Raw genomic sequence first — 18523 nt, forward strand, 5'->3', positions numbered from 1 at the left:
CCCCCCATGGCCACTAGGCCAGTCGTGCCCAAGATTAGCCCCCAAGTCCCAGAGGGCGGGTGGCCACAGCTCCTCCACACCCAGTCCACTGGGAAGATTGGCAGCAGGATGTGTTAAAGAAGAAGGAACAGGTAAACATTGATCCTAGTGAGCTTGCTGAGACATACAAATGTGTGTCCCCTCATCCAAAGACAGAGCTGTGTGGATTTAACACATAACAGTGAACTTTTATTTTATTTATATTTAATGTAAAGAGAAGAAGAAAGGAATTTTTATCGAAAAGAAATAGCAAAACAGCCACATTGTGCTAATAAAACAGTCCCACACATGTGTGCAATACACCACCACAACCAGTTACTTTTATTGAAGCGAGAAGAACAAGTTATTTTGAGTGACACAAGGGGTCTCTCGTGGATTTTTTTCTAGCTTGAGACATTCTCTGCAGCCCAGAGGAAAAGGATCCAGGGATTTTAGAAGCAAGGCGTCATCTGCCAGATTTCCAGATATCCTGCATTGATAATCTCTGCTGCCATCACTCACTGGCTAAGCTGCAAAAAGGAAAGAAACTCTCATATTCTGTGTTTATATCCATTCACACAAGGAAAATGTGGCATTGCATTTCAAATCAAATCCAGAGCAGGAATTTCCCCATCACTGAACGTGAGTGCAGCTATTCCCGGTTATCTCCAGAGCAGGGGATTCATTTCTCTCCTGCCACATTGTGCTACAGAGATTTAATCAACATAGTCAGATATAGCTAAACATGTGAGCTAGCTGCCTACCTGGCTCACCTGGTAAATATATTTGACTTTGGAACATGGATCTCCCCTCTATGCCTTACTCTCTAGAAAAAAAGTCAGGTTATTAAAAAATAAAATCCTTTCTATTAACATTCTAAAATGATAAGAAACAACCAAAAATAGAGACATGAATTCAAGGGGTGAGGAGAGGTATCAGTGCTTATTGACTGTTCAGCAGCTTTAAACATGATGGGTGCCACACTGATGGGAGAACATCTCCCATTGCTCTAGGTAGCTCCCTCACTGAAGCACCTTGGCAGAGCAACAGTGCTGACGTGGTGCTACAGTAGCTGTTTATGAGTAGACAAGCTCACACTGTGTGGGAAAATGACTCACCCCTCCCAACTTCTTCTCTGAGTCCTGCCCCTGCTGCAAAATTATTCTGAGCCTGCTGAGGCTCCTGTATAGTTTAAGGGGAGATCCAGCAGGTAACAAGCAGCACAGGGCTAGAATGGACAACAGATAAGCAAGGAGACCAAATTAACTTCACTCTAAGAATTTTCACATTTAAACCAGTAAACAGAAATTCTGAACAATGTGAGCAATGAAGTCACCAAGGATTGTAACTGCTCTGAAATTCTGATAGGAGAAACGTGAAGGCAACTACTAGGTACTGAGGGACCTTAAGGACTGAAGGTAAAATCAGTACTTAAAGTGCACTGGTATTTATTGAATTCCATTGAAGAGTGAGCACATCTGATAATTCACACGTGTGCCCCAGAGGTCAGTGTGTTACACATCCCCAGCAGTGGTGGCTGTGCATCTGTTACAGGCTCCAGCTAAAGGCTGGATGCTGTGAAGCTGTTTTGAACAAAAGTTGCTTTTGTTCAAACTGAAGACACTGGAGCATTTAGGCCTGGAGGAATCTGGTTTTAACCACAGAGAGCTGGCCAAGCAGGCACGGCAGTCTTCACACATGTGCTCACAAGCACCTCCATACCAGAAACACACATAGCAGCAACTGTATTCTCATCATATTTTCAGGATCTGGACCCACATTTTCTGTAACCCAGCTGCAAGAAAGCAGTTCTCACTTTTTCATCATTTTGTTCATTTCCAATATTTCACAGTGGAATGGAGTTTGTACTGAGGACCAGGCCACAAATTGAGTTTCACTCTGTTGCCATTTATAAGTGGCGTGGTTATATCCGCACGGTGAGGGGGCAGCTTACCTTCTCATCAGCTTGGGTGGTTGATTTAGCCCCCATCGGAACCATGAACTGGGGAAAACAAAAGTCAAAACTTGAATAAACAAATCTTTCTGAACTGAATGAACATTTCTTCCCCACAGCTCTTTTCATGTAGAACTCCCAAATCCTCTCCTACTCAGCTCTTCTCTGAGCTCCTCCCAGTTTGCTTTTGCAGGCTTCATTTTTGAGTCATTTCTTTCTGTTAAGATACGTTCTCCTACTCTCCCCTGCTCTCTTTCTTGCAAGAGAGACTCACAACAGATCCTCCCAACTCCTTGCAGTTTGATGATAGCAGGCCTTTCATATCCAGAAATGATATCCGGAAAGGAGACCTTTCCAGGAATGGACAAGCATGTGAGAAGAAGGGGTTATAATGGAATCAGATTGGAAGTTGTTAATATGGTAAGCGCTAACATTAAAATACTATGCTTGAATCTGTCCTCATCTACTTATTAATAATAGAATCCTTCCTTCAGTGATTGGGAGAGTGATATATGAAAATCCTGAAAGGTTTAAATGTATGTGTGTCAATCAGAAGCCAACATATGGTTAGTTATTCTAGTTTTTCTGTAATAGATTCAGTCCTTTTATACTGAGATATGACAAACTATGAACCCCCCTCCCCTCACCTCTCTGCCCCAAAGACACCCAGTGAAACATAGCTCCAAACTTGTACACATTTCTTTTTGGCAAACTGAGCGTTAAAATTGTAAAGATAAGCCATTTTGGACACATAGGTGCTGCACAATCATCTAAAAGAGAAACATCCCCCCTGCTCTCTCCTCGGGACTTTACTTTTGTCCTTCATTGTTGTTTTCCACATTCTAAAATGAAACAACAAAGTAGACATAGGGGCGAGTCTGTTCATAGACCCTGTTCATATGATGCCAAGCTGGCATCAGAGATGAGGCGTTCAAAGTGGTTGGGCGAGTGAAACTGCAATACATGAACAATACATGGCTCACATAATTGCCCGTTTGCTACCTCCGTGTGAGCATTGTCCTGGGGTGGTGCTGGATGTTATTTGGTCTCAGAGGGGCAATATTCTTTTCCAATATTTCACAGTGGAGTGGAGTCAGTAGTGAGGACCAGGCCACAAATTGAGTTTCACTTTGCTGCCATTTTTATGTGGAGTAGTTATACCCACACAGTGTGAGGAGGCAGCTTACGTTCTCATCACGTTGTGCGGTGTGTGATTTAGCAATAAAGTGGCAATCTCTGTAGCACTGAGCACTGTGGAGATTCTGAGTAAAGCAGCTGTGAGGTCATTCAAATATGTGAACCCCGTATAGTCGAGAATGAGGGCAACATACAATTTTCTTTTGTCCCATGTCACAGGGTCGTGCCCTGTGTTCTGAGCCTTCAAGATCATTAAATAACAGCTATGGAAATTAGACACAGAAAGATTCTGTTCACACAGTGACGTTTGCTTTGTGGAATCCTGAACTTACCCGCCACTGACAGCAAGAGACCCCACAACCGCAGCTCCCAGTCTCAATAAAAGGGGCGGGACATGAAGCAAAGCACAAGCCCCCATTCTCTAGACATTCACGGACTTCAGTAGCAGGACACTGAGTGAATCCTGCAGAGAGAAAAAGTCTTGATTTTCATTCACACAGCAGGGTAAACAAGAGCTGTGATTGCAGCATAAATGGCATTTCTCATTAACTGAATTTCCAATTCACTGAGCCAAGGCAAGTCAGCCCAGTTATCTTCCTGTGCAGCTTTTCACTAGATATTTGACAATACATAAATGTCTGTAATTCTCTGCCCTTTCCACAGTTCCCCCTAAGAGTTGGACAGAGCGAGTTCATTCAGCAGATGTGCTGACTCCGCAGCTGTACTCATGGTAGCTGTTGAAGTGGTTTTGACTCTTTCTGATTCTTAACACTGATGTTCCAAGCAGTGTCATAAGTACTGATTGGCTAAGCCAGGTTGAACCAGTTCAGCACTGGGTTCAGTGGTTGGTACTTTTAGTAACAGGAGGGTTTGAACTAGTCCCTTCCAGCCTGAAGTCCTGATTGTCTGGAGACTCTGCACAGAAATGTTTGTGAAGACTCAGCACTTGGGAATACTTTCTCAATTAACAAATGCCAGGTTTAGACATTCCACACAGGCCGGCCCTTTTGAATTGTAGCCCAAATGTCCCTTTGGATTTTTAGATTATAATATTTTAAATTAGATTTTAGCTGTGCTTTCCTTCAAGCATCCAGAATCTGATACAGTGGAGTCCCAGTCCATTACTGGGGCTGCGATAAGTGTATAACATTTTATTTAGTGTTCATAATAATAATGATTAATACTAATTAATAAATAGCAATAATAAAGGTGCATTCTCATTTCTGCAAAACTATTCTAATCCCACACAACTGCATTTCCAGTAAGAAATCCAAACACACAAAGAAGGCTGGGGGAGAATATAGGTAAGAGAATTGGAAAATGCTCTGCCACATCATACATCTGCTTTCTAGTTCTAGACGACGTATTCTTTTTTTGGGGTATAAGATACCACTTAATAATAAAGAGATCCTTATTAAATTGTTCTAATAGTTAATTATTGTCACTGTTCAAAAAGGTTTATCTTGTTTATCTTGTTTTCTGTCTGAATTTGTCTAGTTTTTAACTTCCAGCCATAATACCTTTTGCTATTAGATTGAAGAGTCCACTATAAAATATTTTCCCCTCACTTACATACTTCTAAATTGTGATCAAGTCTTACTTTTATCTTCTCTTTATTTAGCTAAATCAATTACCCAATTACCCAATTTCCAAACCCTTGCCCCCGCCTCTGGGCGGCCCTGCAGAATTGTAGTGGTAGTAGATGTTCAACTGATAATCCACCCACAACTCCTAAATCTTTTAGAATTACTGCTTCCAAGGATAGAGTCTTTCATCCTGTAAATATGGATGACGTTCTTTGTTCCTAGATTCATACATTTATGTTTCGCTGTATGAAAACAAATATTCTTTCCTTGTGCCCATTTTACCAAATGATGCAAATCCCTGTGTATCACTGAACTGTCCCTTCATTCTTGTCACCTGCCAAATTTATAGGTGATGATTTAATGTTTTCTTTTCAAGTCCTGGATAAAAATGTTGAACATTGTAGCAGCAAGAACCAATCCCTATGGGACTCCACTAGGTCGAATATTGAGGATATTATTTCTGGTTATAGTTCAGCCAAATTGAATGGCTTTAAATAGACACATCAAAGGCACGTTTCTAACCCCAGCACAATTTTCAAAGAAAATGTCAAGTGTCTGCTGCAAACATGTAAGCCCTATAACTCTTGGGGAAAAAAAGTTGGAAAAAATTAGAAGTTTTATGAAACTGTAGTACAGACTCCCAAACATCCTTCCATACTCCCCCTTCATATCATTAATGTCTTACCTGCAGAGCTTTGCAGTACCAGGAGGAAGAGAGCAAAGAGATGGAAAACAATCTTCATGGCTGAAGTTTAGCTGGGAACTGAATGTCTCTGGAGAAAAGAGACACAACAGAGACAGGAGATGGAGAGTCTGTATTTATGGGCTGGCCAAGGGTTGGGAAATGCTGATCTGTTGAAATCTTGTTTTGAAGAATGTCACATTTATTAAATTCGTGCTGCTATATGTTAATAATAATTATTATGATTAATTATATAATAATTATAATATATAATAATATAATTAAAAATCTCTTCCCTTAAGGAGTTAGAATATGAACATTTACATGTAGCAAATATCAACTGTCTGGTCGCAAACGTTTTGTTGTCCACGGAAGCCTCCTATTAAATTTAAATGAAGGTCTTAACCAAGGGAGGAATTCAAAAACACAGCTGAAGCTGGGAAGTATTATCAGAAAGATGTATGCATTTGTGTATTTGTTTTGTACAATATTTCTCAATATTTCTATTTAAATCAGAATTATTAAAAGTAAACCCAAACAATGACCATGTTTACAGAATAGAAAAGATTCTAGAAATGAAAGGAAAGGGGAGAAACACATATTTTTTGTTGATATGGAGAGGGTGTCCTGAAAGTTTTAACAATTGGGTTGAACCATCTCAGATTAAACACCTCTGAGGAGGGGGGAAATGACTGACGGGGGCTTTAATGTTACCATATCTAGCAACACATCTATGGGGGCTTTTCCTTAAAATACTAGTTCCAACTTTTCAATACAACTGGCTAAGTCTTTCAATTTGATCGGGAACTGGGATGTCGCTTTATTGGAAATTAGTTATTGTCACTGGTGGAACATACTCGCTCATGATATACTGTTTGTGATAGCGTTGAAAAAAGAAACACGGTACTACCACATAGAAGCAGGTTATTATTCAACCATTCAGCATTTAGTAGAGAACATCAATGAGAACATCAACAGCAACCCCAAGAAACCAGAGGTCAGTGTCATTGTCAACTTGGTGAGCACACATGGTTTTTTTTTGTGGACAGAAGGGAAAAATGTAGACCCCTTTCTCCTTGACAGATGGGGTTAGACTTGGAGGAAGGGAAGATAGGTGCCAATAGGTGAGTGAATTCTCCTCAAACTTCATCTAAGGATCATTCCAACTTCCAGCTGGTTGTGAAAAGCGGTCAAGGTGAGTGTACTTGACAGAAGAAGTGGAAGACAAGAAATTGTGCCTCTTGTTATGGAGAGATTTACCTTGAACATGCATTGGATAAAATCTTCTTCCTTTAAAACATCGACCACATTATTAATATGTCAATTAATAAGAAGAGGTGCTAGAAAGTGACCCTGGTGTTTCCCCTAGAAATAGGGAAAATGTTAGAACATTCTCCACTGGCTTTAGCTCCTACTCTACCCATCTTGCTCCAGTGGAGATCCTCCAAAATATGCAGAAGTCTTTGATCGATACCCACCTTCCTTAATTTCACCCAAAGGTTTTCTAGATTAAAAGAATCAAATGTCATCTTCAAATCTGAAAAAGCAGCATACGAGGTGTCCCCTTTAACCACAGTATATTTATAAAATAGAGAGGATAAAATAAAGCCATTATGGGTTTTTTTTCTACCAGCCAACTTCCCGCAAGAGTATTGCTTTTATTTTTCAACTTCTCTCTGCGTATGGCAAGAACATCAACAGGAAATAAGAGGAGTGAGGTGGCCAGCCAGGCTGATGTTCCAGATCCTGGTGTCTCCACTGGGCAAGGAAGCATCCAGTGTCCTTTGTTCTGTCTCTGTGGAGAAAGTGGCATGTAAGGAGACCTGCCACCTCCATCCACAGAGCCATAGTTGAAATAGAGGGCAATAAGAGGGGCAACTCACTGCCCTGTCACAGTTCCTCATTGCCCTGTTGATGACCTCCTCGCAATGGATTCTCATTCTTGGTCCGCTCTTCTCAACTGCCGATATTTGGTACCTCCAAATGGCTGGAAATGGCGGAGGGGAAGAGAAAGGAGATGAATGGGAGGGAGATTCCACAGGATGCTGTGAAGTTATGTGGGGTTGTTCTGGGCCCTAGTTAGAATGAATCAGTCATGCAACACTTAGATGTCATATGCACTAGAGAACCCTTAGACATTTTCTACAGTTTTCCTGGCTGCAGTTTAAGCCCAATCACTTCCCCTCCTCTCCTCCCTGGCAGAATGAGACAAATCCTGACAGGTGATTACCACCTACGATTACCATTGGCTTCTACGTGTTTGATGCAGCAACATTTTATTTCTCTACTTTACATGGTGGCCTATTATCATTAAGCCTCATGCCTGTTATGGGGAGGAAAAGAACAGGAAAACTTAGGGTTCTCACCAATCACTTAATGTAAAATTCCTCATATTAGATACAGAACAAAACCACATACATTCCTGGCACAGAGTATTTACAATGTTATTCACTTAATTTCTTCTCTTAAAAGGGAATTTTGTAATGGGTTTTGATACATGAAGTTAGGAAAATTCCATAAATACAAAGAAAATATTGAGACATATTGTACAAAACAAATACACAAATGCATACATCCTTCTGATAATACTTTCCAGCTTCAGCTGTGTTTTTGAATTCGTCCCTTGGTTAAAACCTTCATTTAAATTTAATAGGAGGCTTCCGTGGACATCAAAACGTTTGCGACCAGACAGTTGATATTTGCTACATGTAAATGTTCATATTCTAACTCCTTAAGGCAAGAGATTGTTAATTATATCTGCATTATATAATTAATAATAATGATGATTACTATTAACAGATAGCAGCACGAATTTAATAAATGTGACATTCTTCAAAACAAGATTTCAACAGATCAGCATTTCCCAACCCTTGGCAGCCCGTAAACACAGACTCTCCATCTCCTGTCTATCTTGTGTCTCTTTTCTCCAGAGACATTCACTTCCCAGCGAAACTTCAGCCATGAAGATTCTTTTCCATCTCTTTGCTGTCTTCTTCCAGGTGCTGCAATGCTCTGCAGATAAGACATTAATTAGAAATGGGCTTTCGTAGAATGGGTTCCTTGAAAAATTCTAGCCAATGATCATTTGACAACCTTGTATAAATCTGCGCTATTTTGAAAGTTGGGTTTCAAGTTGGGAACCTATAGATTGCGAGCTGTCCTTTGACAACATGCCTACAGATGCCAAGAAACCTAAACGTCCTTTGGATGCACCTGGGCATTTTCCGAAGAGACAACCCATTTACACTGGTTTGATAAAGAGTTACAACTGATACTGAACCCATGTTCCAACCTGAAATTGAACTGAAGAACCAGGAAGACTTTGTGGTGTCTTCCCCAATTTATAAATAAGGAAAAAGATGGAAAGGAGAGTTTGCGAGAGATTTCTTGCAGCTATGGAGGAGGCAGACTTGAGGGCTGAGGTAAAATGGCCTGTATTGTAACAAATGGCTGAAAAATTATAAGAGGTTAAATATATTAATGTTTTAAGAGACGGGGGTGGAAGAAGAGCCTCTATGCGTGAATATGGAAGCTGAGGTATCGTCGGAGGATAGCAAGTCCGAGAGTCTGGGAAAAAAACAGTGATTCATGGGAAGATGGTGACATTGTTATGGGAAAAGCAGCTGAAAAGTTTTACAATTTTGTGCTTAAAATGGGTTTTTTGTTTGTTTTTTGATAGAAAACCAAGCCAGAACCTTACAGGATCAGAACCCATTGGTGCAGGAAGTGGACATCGGATGCAGAGCAATCTGACCCAGAAGCACATGATGTAGTAAAACAGCTTAGAGAATTCTGAAAGAATAAAGCTGTCCAATTATAAGGGATTAAATACATCAATGTGTTTATTTTTAAACAGAGAGCAGAGCCGGCTGATAAGGAGAGACAGATGGTTTTCGAAACAGACAAGGGAATGCTTTAGGTAGCAGGAGCAATTTTTTTCCCTTTTTTATTTTTAAATATTTGCAACAAAGAATTTAAAGCCTACCTTTTTCTTTGCTCTTGACAGACATCTTCAGAGGATGAAGAGGATAAAGAGAATTGGCCATTAGGAAGAATAAACATGATATGCAAATGATGCTTTTGCATGAGACAAGAATTAAAGAATGTGACTGTAAAATAGAAGGAGATTGACCAGTAGAGCTGTATAAATGACATTCTGACTGTTGTTGTTAGGGTTGTTGTATGAAAAATCATTTACCACTCTCTGAAAGGGCAGCTAATTGATAACTGTGAAGCCTGTCTGATAGACACACTCAGTCAATGCAACCACGATCGTGTGTTTTGGGGACATGCAGAAATATTCCACCACATTAGATGTATTTCTTATAAACTGGATGTGCACAGATCCCAAGTATAATTATGTCTGAAGCTTAAAAACCGAAAGATCTTAACTTTACCACCAAAACTAGGACTGAAGTTATTAGAATGGTAAAGGAATGTAGAAAAGTCACTACGCCTGATATCAGTGCTGAGCGGCACTGGAAATAAGTTATGCCTGTTGATATGTAGGAGGTTTGGTAAAATAGAACAGATATGACAAAGCTTCTTCCTAAAAGGTTAAAAAAAAAAGAATATTGATTGATGTATACACGGCCCACAGTTGGTAACAAATATAAAATAGAAAGATAGGTTTAACTGCTTCACATATTGCTCTACTTTTAAGAATTAATGTATCTTTTGAATGAATACCAAAAAAAAAATCCAGTCTCGTTTTCTTATATATACTTGTGTTTTAAAGTAAGACGCGTCACAATTGGTGGAATTACTAAAGAAAATGTACCTCTTTACCAAGGGGGTTGGAAGTTTTGGGGGTATAAAACCCATATTTCAGGAGTTGGCATCGAGGTTTGTTGCATGGATTGGTGCACACCGCACCATAGTAACTCTAGCTCAGGAACCAATCCATGCAACAAACCTCGATGCCAACTCTGCCCACATATCTACACCAGCAACACCATCACAGGACCTAACCAGATCAGCCACACCATCAACGGTTCATTCACCTGCACGTCCACCAATGTAATGTATGCCATCATATGCCAGCAATTCCCCTCTGCTATGTAGATCGGCCAAACTGGACAGTCTCTAAGGAAAAGGATAAATGGACACAAATCAGATATTAGGAATGGCAATATACAAAAACCTGTAGGAGAACACTTCAACCTCCCTGGCCACACAATAGCAGATCTTAAGGTGGCCATCCTGCAGCAAAAAAACTTCAGGACCAGACTTCAAAGAGAAACTGCTGAGCTCCAGTTCATCTGCAAATTTGACACCATCAGCTCAGGATTAAACAAAGACTGTGAATGGCTTGCCAACTACAGAACCAGATTCTGCTCTCTTGGTTTTCACTCAACTGCTAGAACAGGGCCTCATCCTCCCTGATTGAACTAACCTCATTATCTCTAGCTTGCTTCTTGCTTGCATATATAAACCTGCCCCTGGAAATTTCCACCACTTGCATCTGAACAAGTGGGTATTCACCCACGAAAGCTCATGCTGCAAAACGTCTGTTAGTCTATAAGGTGCCACAGGACTCTTTGCTGCTTCTACAGAACCAGACTAACACGGCTACCCCTCTGATACTTGACAAGATAGACAGGAGATGGAGAGTCTGTGTTTATGGGCTGCCAAGGGTTGGGAAATGCTGATCTGTTGAAATCTTGTTTTGAAGAATGTCACATTTATTAAATTCGTGCTGCTATCTGTTAATAATAATCATCATTATTATTAATTATATAATGCAGATATAATTAACAATCTCTTGCCTTAAGGAGTTAGAATATGAACATTTACACGTAGCAAATGTCTTAACCAAGGGAGGAATTCAAAACACAGGTGAAAAGGAAGTATTATCAGAACCCTAAGTTTTCCTGTTCTTTTCTCCCCATAACAGGCATGAGGCTTAATGATAATAGGCCACCATGTAAAGTAGAGAAACAGGGAGGAGAGGAGGGAAGTGATTGGGCTTAAACTGCAGCCAGGAAAAACTGAAAAAAATGTCTAGTTCTCTAACTAGGGCCCAGAACCACCCCACATAACTTCACAGCATCCTGTGGAATCTCCCCTCATCTCCCTCTCCTTTCCTCCCAAATATCGGCAGTTGAGAAGAGCGGACCAAGAATGAGAATCCATTGCGAGAGGCCCTCTTATTGCCCTCTATTTCAACTATGGGGCTGTGGGATGGGTGTGGCAGGTCTCTACATGCCCACTTTCTCCACAGAGACAGAACAAAGGACACTGGATGCTTCCTTGGAGTGGAGACAGAGGATCTGGATCTGGTACTCAGCCCCACCCTCACCCTCTCTCCTTATATATGTTCTTGCCATACATAGAGATAGAAAAGAAAAAAAAAAAAAAAAAAAGTGGCTTGGTGGGAAAAAAAAAAAAAAAACCTTTTATTTTTTTTTTTTTATTTTATTTATATATTATAAATATAGGGGGACACCTCGACACCTGCTTTTCAGATTTGAATTGATTCTTTTAATCTAGAAAACCTTTGGGTGAAATTAAGGAAGGTGGGTATCGATCAAAAGACTTCTGCATTTTTTTGAGAGGATCACCAGCAAGATGGGTAGAGTAGTAGGAGCTAAAGCCAGTGAGAAATCTTCTATTTTTTTTCCTATTTCTAGGAAAACACTTCTTTCACTTTTCACCTCTTCTTATTATAATTAATATAAATAATAATTTTTCGATGTTTAAAGAAGAGGAAGAAGATTTTCAATGCAAAATCATCCTAAATCTCTCCATAACACACAACACAATTTGTCTTCTTTCTGTCTTCAAACTACCCTTGACCTCTTTCTTTCACAGCCAGCTGGAAGAATGAAAGATCCTTAGATGAAGTTTGAGAGTTTTTTCACTCACCTGGCTATCAGTCTACCCCCATCTGTCAAGGAGAAAGGGGTCTACATTTTTCCCTTCTGTCCACAAAAAAAAACCATGTGTGCTCACCATGTTGAAAATGACACTGACCACTGGTTTCTTGGGGTTGCTGTTGATGTTCTCATTGATGTTCTCTACTAAATGCTGAATGGTTGAATAATAACCTGCTTCTATGTGGTAGTACCGTGTTTCTTTTTTCAACGCTATCACAAACAGTATATCATGAGCGAGTATGTTCCACCAGTGACAATAACTAATTTCCAATAAAGCGACATCCCAGTTCCCGATCAAATTGAAAGACTTAGCCAGTTGTATTGAAAAGTTGGAACTAGTATTTTAAGGAAAAGCCCCCATAGATGTGTTGCTAGATAAGGTAACATAAAAGCCCCCGTCAGTCATTTCCCCCCTCCTCAGAAGTGTTTAATCTGAGATGGTTCAACCCATTTGTTAAAGTTTTCAGGCCACCCTCTCCATATCAACAAAAAATATGTGTTTCTCCCCTATCCTTTCTTTGCTAGAATCTTTTCTATTCTGTAAACATGGTCATTGTTTGGGTTTACTTTTAATAATTCTGTTTTAAATAGAAATATTGAGAAATATTGTACAAAACAAATAAACAAATGCATACATCTTTCTGATAATACTTCCAAGCTTCAGCTGTGTTTTTGAATTCCTCCCTTGGTTAAGACCTTCATTTAAATTTAATAGGAGGCTTCCGTGGACAACAAAACGTTTGTGACCAGACAGTTGATATTTGCTACCTGTAAATGTTCATATTCTAACTCCTTAAGGGAAGAGATTGTTAATTATATTATTATATATTATAATTATTATATAATTAATAATAATAATTATTATTAACATATAGCAGCACGAATTTAATAAATGTGACATTCTTCAAAACAAGATTTCAACAGATCAGCATTTCCCAACCCTTGGCCAGCCCATAAATACAGACTATCCATCTCCTGTCTATCTTGTGTCTCTTTTCTCCAGAGACATTCAGTTCCCAGCTAAACTTCAGCCATGAAGATTGTTTTCCATCTCTTTGCTCTCTTCCTCCTGGTACTGCAAAGCTCTGCAGGTAAGACATTAATGATATGAAGGGGGAGTATGGAAGGATGTTTGGGAGTCTGTACTTGACATTTTCTTTGAAAATTGTGCTGGGGTCAGAAACGTGCCTTTGATGTGCCTATTTAAAGCCATTCAATTTGGCTGAACTATAACCAGAAATAATATCCTCAAAATTCGACCTAGTGGAGTCCCATAGGGATTGGTTCTTGCTGCTACAATGTTCAACATTTTTATCCAGGACTTGAAAAGAAAACATTAAATCATCACCTATAAATTTGGCAGGTGACAAGAATGAAGGGACAGTTCAGTGATACACAGGGATTTGCATCATTTGGTAAGATGGGCACAAGGAAAGAATATTTGTTTTTATACAGCGAAACATAAATGTATGAATCTAGGAACAAAGAACGTCATCCATATTTACAGGATGAAAGACTCTATCCTTGGAAGCAGTAATTCTAAAAGATTTGGGAGTTGTGGGTGGATTATCAGATGAACATGTACTACCACTACCATTCTGCAGGGCCGCCCAGAGCGGGGGGCAAGGGTTGGGAAATTGGGTAATTGGGTAATTGATTTAGCTAAATAAAGAGAAGATGAAAGTAAGACTTGATCACAATTTAGAAGTACGTAAGTGAGGGAAAAATATTTTATAGTGGACTCTTCAATCTAATAGTAAAAGGTATTATGGCTGGAAGTTAAAAACTAGACAAATTCAGACAGAAAACAAGATAAACAAGATAAACCTTTTTTGAACAGTGACAATAATTAACTATTAGAACAATTTAATAAGGATCTCTTTATTATTAAGTGGTATCTTATACCCCAAAGAAAGAATACGTCGTCTAGAACTAGAAAGCAGATGTATGATGTGGCAGAGCATTTTCCAATTCTCTTACCTATATTCTCCCCCAGTCTTATTTGTGTGTTTGGCTTTCTTACTGGAAATGCAGTTGTGTGGGGTTAGAATAGTTGTGCAGAAATGAGAATGCAACTGTATTATTGCTATTTATTAATTAGTATTAATCATTATTATTATGAACAATAAATAAAATGTTATACACTTATCGCTGCCCCAGTAATGGACTGGGACTCCACTGTATCAGATTCTGGATGCTTGAAGGAAAGCACAGCTAAAATCTAATTTAAAATATTATAATCTAAAAATCCAAAAGGACATTTGGGCTACAATTCAAAAGGGCCGGCCTGTGTGGAATGTCTAAACCTGGAATTTGTTAATTGAGAAAGTATTCCCAAGTGCTGAGTCTTCACAAACATTTCTGTGCAGAGTCTCCAGACAATCAGGCCTTCAGACTGGAAGGGACTAGTTCAAACCCTCCTGTTACTAAAAGTACCAGCCACTGAACCCAGTGCTGAACTGGTTCAACCTGGCTTAGCCAATCAGTACTTATGACACTGCTTGGAACATCAGTGTTTAGAATCAGAAAGAGTCAAAACCACTTCAACAGCTACCATGAGTACAGCTGGGGAGTCAGCACATCTGCTGAATGAACTTGCTCTGTCCAACTCTTAGGGGCAACCGTGGAAAGGGCACAGAACCACAGACATTTATGCATTGTCAAATATCTAGTGAAAAGCTGCACAGGAAGATAACTGGGCCGACTTGCCTTGGCTCAGTGAATTGGGAATTCAGTTAATGAGAAATGCCCATTATGCTGCAATCACAGCTCTTGTTTACCCTGCTGTGTGAATGAAAATCAAGACTTTTTCTTTCTGCAGGATTCACCCAGTGTCCTCCTACTAACGTCCGTGAATGTATAGAGCTTGGGGGCTTGTGCTATGGTTCATGTCCCGCCCCTTATAGAGAGATTGGGAGCTGCGGTTGTGGGGCCTCTTGCTGTCAGTGGCGGGTAAGTTCAGGATTCCACAAAGCAAACGTCACTGTGTGAACAGAATCTTTCTGTGTCTAATTTCCATAGCTGTTATTTAATGATCTTGAAGGCTCAGAACACAGGGCACGACCCTTTGACATGGGACAAAAGAAAATTGTATGTTGCCTCATTTTCGACTATATGGGGTTCACATATTTGAATGACCTCACAGCTGCTTTACTCAGAATCTCCACAGTGCTCAGTGCTACAGAGATTGCCACTTTATTGCTAAATCACACACCGCACAACGTGATGAGAACGTAAGCTGCCTCCTCACACTGTGTGGGTATAACTACTCCACATAAAAATGGCAGCAAAGTGAAACTCAATTTGTGGCCTGGTCCTCACTACTGACTCCACTCTACTGTGAAATATTAGAAATGAATATTGCCCCTCTGAGACCCAATAACATCCAGCACCACCCCAGGACAATGCTCACACGGAGGTAGCAAACGGGTAATTATGTGAGCCATGTATTGTTCATGTATTGCAGTTTCACTTGGCCAACCACTTTGAACGCCTCATCTCTGTTGCCAGCTTGGCATCATATGAACAGGGTCTATGAACAGACTCGCCCCTATGTCTACTTTGTTGTTTCATTTTAGAATGTGGAAAACAACAATGAAGGACAAAAGTAAAGTCCCGAGGAGAGAGCAGGGGGGATATTTCTCCTTTAGATCATTGTACAGCACCTATTTGTGCAAAATGACTGCTCTTTACAATTTTAATGCTCAGTTTGCCAAAAAGAAATGTGTACAAGTTTGGAGCTATGTTTCACTGGGTGTCTTTGGGGCAGAGAGGCGAGGGGAGGGGGGTTCATAGTTTGTCATATCTCAGTATAAAAGGATTGAATCTATTACAGAAAAACTAGAATAACTAACCATATGTTGGCTTCTGATTGACACACATACATTTAAACCTTTCAGGATTTTCATATATCACTCTCCCAATCACTGAAGGAAGGATTATATTTTTAATAAGTAGATGAGGACAGATTCAACCATAGTATTTTAATGTTAGCGCTTAGCATATTAACAACTTCCAATCTGATTCCATTATAACCCCCTCTTCTCACATGCTTGTCCATTCCTGGAAAGGTCTCCTTTCCGGATATCATTTCTGGATATGAAAGGCCTGCTATCATTAAACTCCAAGGAGTTGGGAGGATCTGTTGTGAGTCTCTCTTGCAAGAAAGAGAGCAGGGGAGAGTAGGAGAACGTATCTTAACAGAAAGAAATGACTCAAAAATGAAGCCTGCAAAAGCAAACTGGGAGGAGCTCAGAGAAGACTTGAGTAGGAGAGGATTTGGGAGTTCTACATGAAAAGAGCTGTGGGGAAGAAATGTTCATTCAGTCCAGAAAGATTTGTTTATTCAAGTTTTGACTTTTGTTTTCCCCAGTTCATGGTTCCGATGGGGGCTAAATCAACCACCCAAGCTGATGAGAAGGTAAGCTGCCCCCTCACCGTGCGGATATAACCACGCCACTTAAAAATGGCAACAGAGTGAAACTCAATTTGTGGCCTGCTCCTGGTTTAAATGTGAAAATTCTTAGAGTGAAGTTAATTTCGTCTCATTGCTTATCTGTAGTCCATTCTAGCCCTGTTCTGCTTGTTACCTGCTGGATCTCCCCTTAAACTATACAGGAACCTCAGCAGGCTCAAAATAATGTTGCAGCAGGGGCAGGACTCAGAGAAGAAGTTGGGAGGGGTGAGTCATTTTCCCACACAGTGTGAGCTTGTCTACTCATAAACAGCTACTGTAGCACCGCGTCAGCACTGTTGCTGTGCCAAGGTGCTTCAGTGAGGGAGCTACCTAGAGCAATGGGAGATGTTCTCCCATCAGTGTAGGCATCCATCATGTTTAAAGCTGCTGAACAGTCAATAAGCACTGATTCCTCTCCTCTCCTCTCCCCTTGAATTCATGTCTCTATTTTTGGTTGTTTCTTATCTTTTTAGAATGTTAATAGAAAGGATTTTATTTTTTAATAACCTGCCTTTTTTTCTAGAGAGTAAGGCATAGAGGGGAGATCCATGTTCCAAAGTCAAATTTATTTACCAGGTGAGCCAGGTAGGCAGCTAGCTCACATGTTTAGCTATATCTGACTATGTTGATTCAATCTCTGTAGCACAATGTGGCAGGAGAGAAATGAATCCCCTGCTCTGGAGATAACCGGGAATAGCTGCACTCACCGTTCAGTGATGGGGAAATTCCTGCTCTGGATTTGATTTGAAATGCAATGCCACATTTTCCTTGTGTGAATGGATATAAACACAGAATGTGAGAGTTTCTTTCCTTTTTGCAGCTCAGCCAGTGAGTGATGGCAGCAGAGATTATCAATGCAGGATATCTGGAAATCTGGCAGATGACGTCTTGCTTCTAAAATCCCTGGATCCTTTTCCTCTGGGCTGCAGAGAATGTCTCAAGCTAGAACAAAATCCATAAGAGACCCCTTGTGTCACTCAAAATAACTTGTTCTTCTCGCTTCAATAAAAGTAATTGGTTGTGGTGGTGAATTGCACACATGTGTGGGACTGTTTTATTAGCACGACGTGGCTGTTTTGCTATTTCTTTTCGATAAAAATTCCTTTCTTCTTCTTTTTACAGTAAATATAAATAAAATAAAAGTTCACTGTCATGAGTTAAATCCACGCAGCTCCGTCTCTAGATGAGGGGACACACATTTGTACGTCTCAGCGAGCTCATTAACAAATCCTGCTGCCAACCTTCCCAGTTGCCTGGGAGTGGAGGCGCCGTTGCCACTCGCCCTGGGGGACTTGGGGGCTAACCTTGGGCAGGACTGGGCTAGTGGCCATGGGGGGAAGGTCTGTGGGCTTTTGGGTGTGTATGGAAGAGATCGGGCCTCGGGCAGAAGGGGCAGAACTGGGGACAAGCCTCCCCCAGCCGGTGGTTCATGCAGTGCCCATGTCTACTCTTGTACCTGAGCTTCCAGACATGGCCATGTGCAGCAGGCTTCTGTGCAGGAATCAGGATGGCAGCACTAATCCCTAAACACCCAGCCGTATAGAAACCTGGCTAAATTTCCAAGTCTGGGTTTAATTGCAGCAGCCACATGGGGTCCTGCCTGGGAGAGGGAGAAACAATGGAGCTCACAGTTCCTTTGCCATTTGTGTGCAGCAGCAAGGTATTGTGACCTGCATCTTTTTTCCACAAGCCAGCTCCCGCTTTTAGTGCCCTATCCCCGTGTCCTGCGCCCAGGTCTCCCTCTCAGCCCTTGCTGTGACATCTTCAGTGAGCAGTGCTAGAGGGACTTTACTGGGAAAAGGCTTTGTGTTT

The 18523-nt window shown here is 40.6% G+C and overlaps 1 protein-coding gene and 1 long non-coding RNA gene across 2 annotated transcripts; one reads left to right on the forward strand and one right to left on the reverse strand.

The window, feature by feature from the left end:
* Positions 1–332: 332 nt before the first annotated feature.
* Positions 333–1318, reverse strand: LOC120400344. The gene is made up of 2 exons (XR_005595752.1): positions 1137–1318; positions 333–548 (listed from the first exon to the last, which is right to left on the reverse strand). It is a non-coding gene; the product is annotated as an uncharacterized LOC120400344 (long non-coding RNA).
* Positions 1319–13288: 11970 nt separating this feature from the next.
* Positions 13289–17668, forward strand: LOC120400320 (beta-defensin 5-like). The gene is made up of 4 exons (XM_039528749.1): positions 13289–13346; positions 15077–15207; positions 16628–16675; positions 17532–17668. The coding sequence occupies exons 1-4, from the start codon at positions 13289–13291 to the stop codon at positions 17541–17543; spliced, it is 249 nt and encodes an 82-aa protein (XP_039384683.1). The 3' UTR covers positions 17544–17668.
* The last annotated feature ends 855 nt before the right edge of the window (positions 17669–18523 follow it).

Source organism: Mauremys reevesii, linkage group 3 (assembly GCF_016161935.1).
Source record: "Mauremys reevesii isolate NIE-2019 linkage group 3, ASM1616193v1, whole genome shotgun sequence".
Lineage (NCBI taxonomy): Eukaryota > Metazoa > Chordata > Testudines > Geoemydidae > Mauremys > Mauremys reevesii.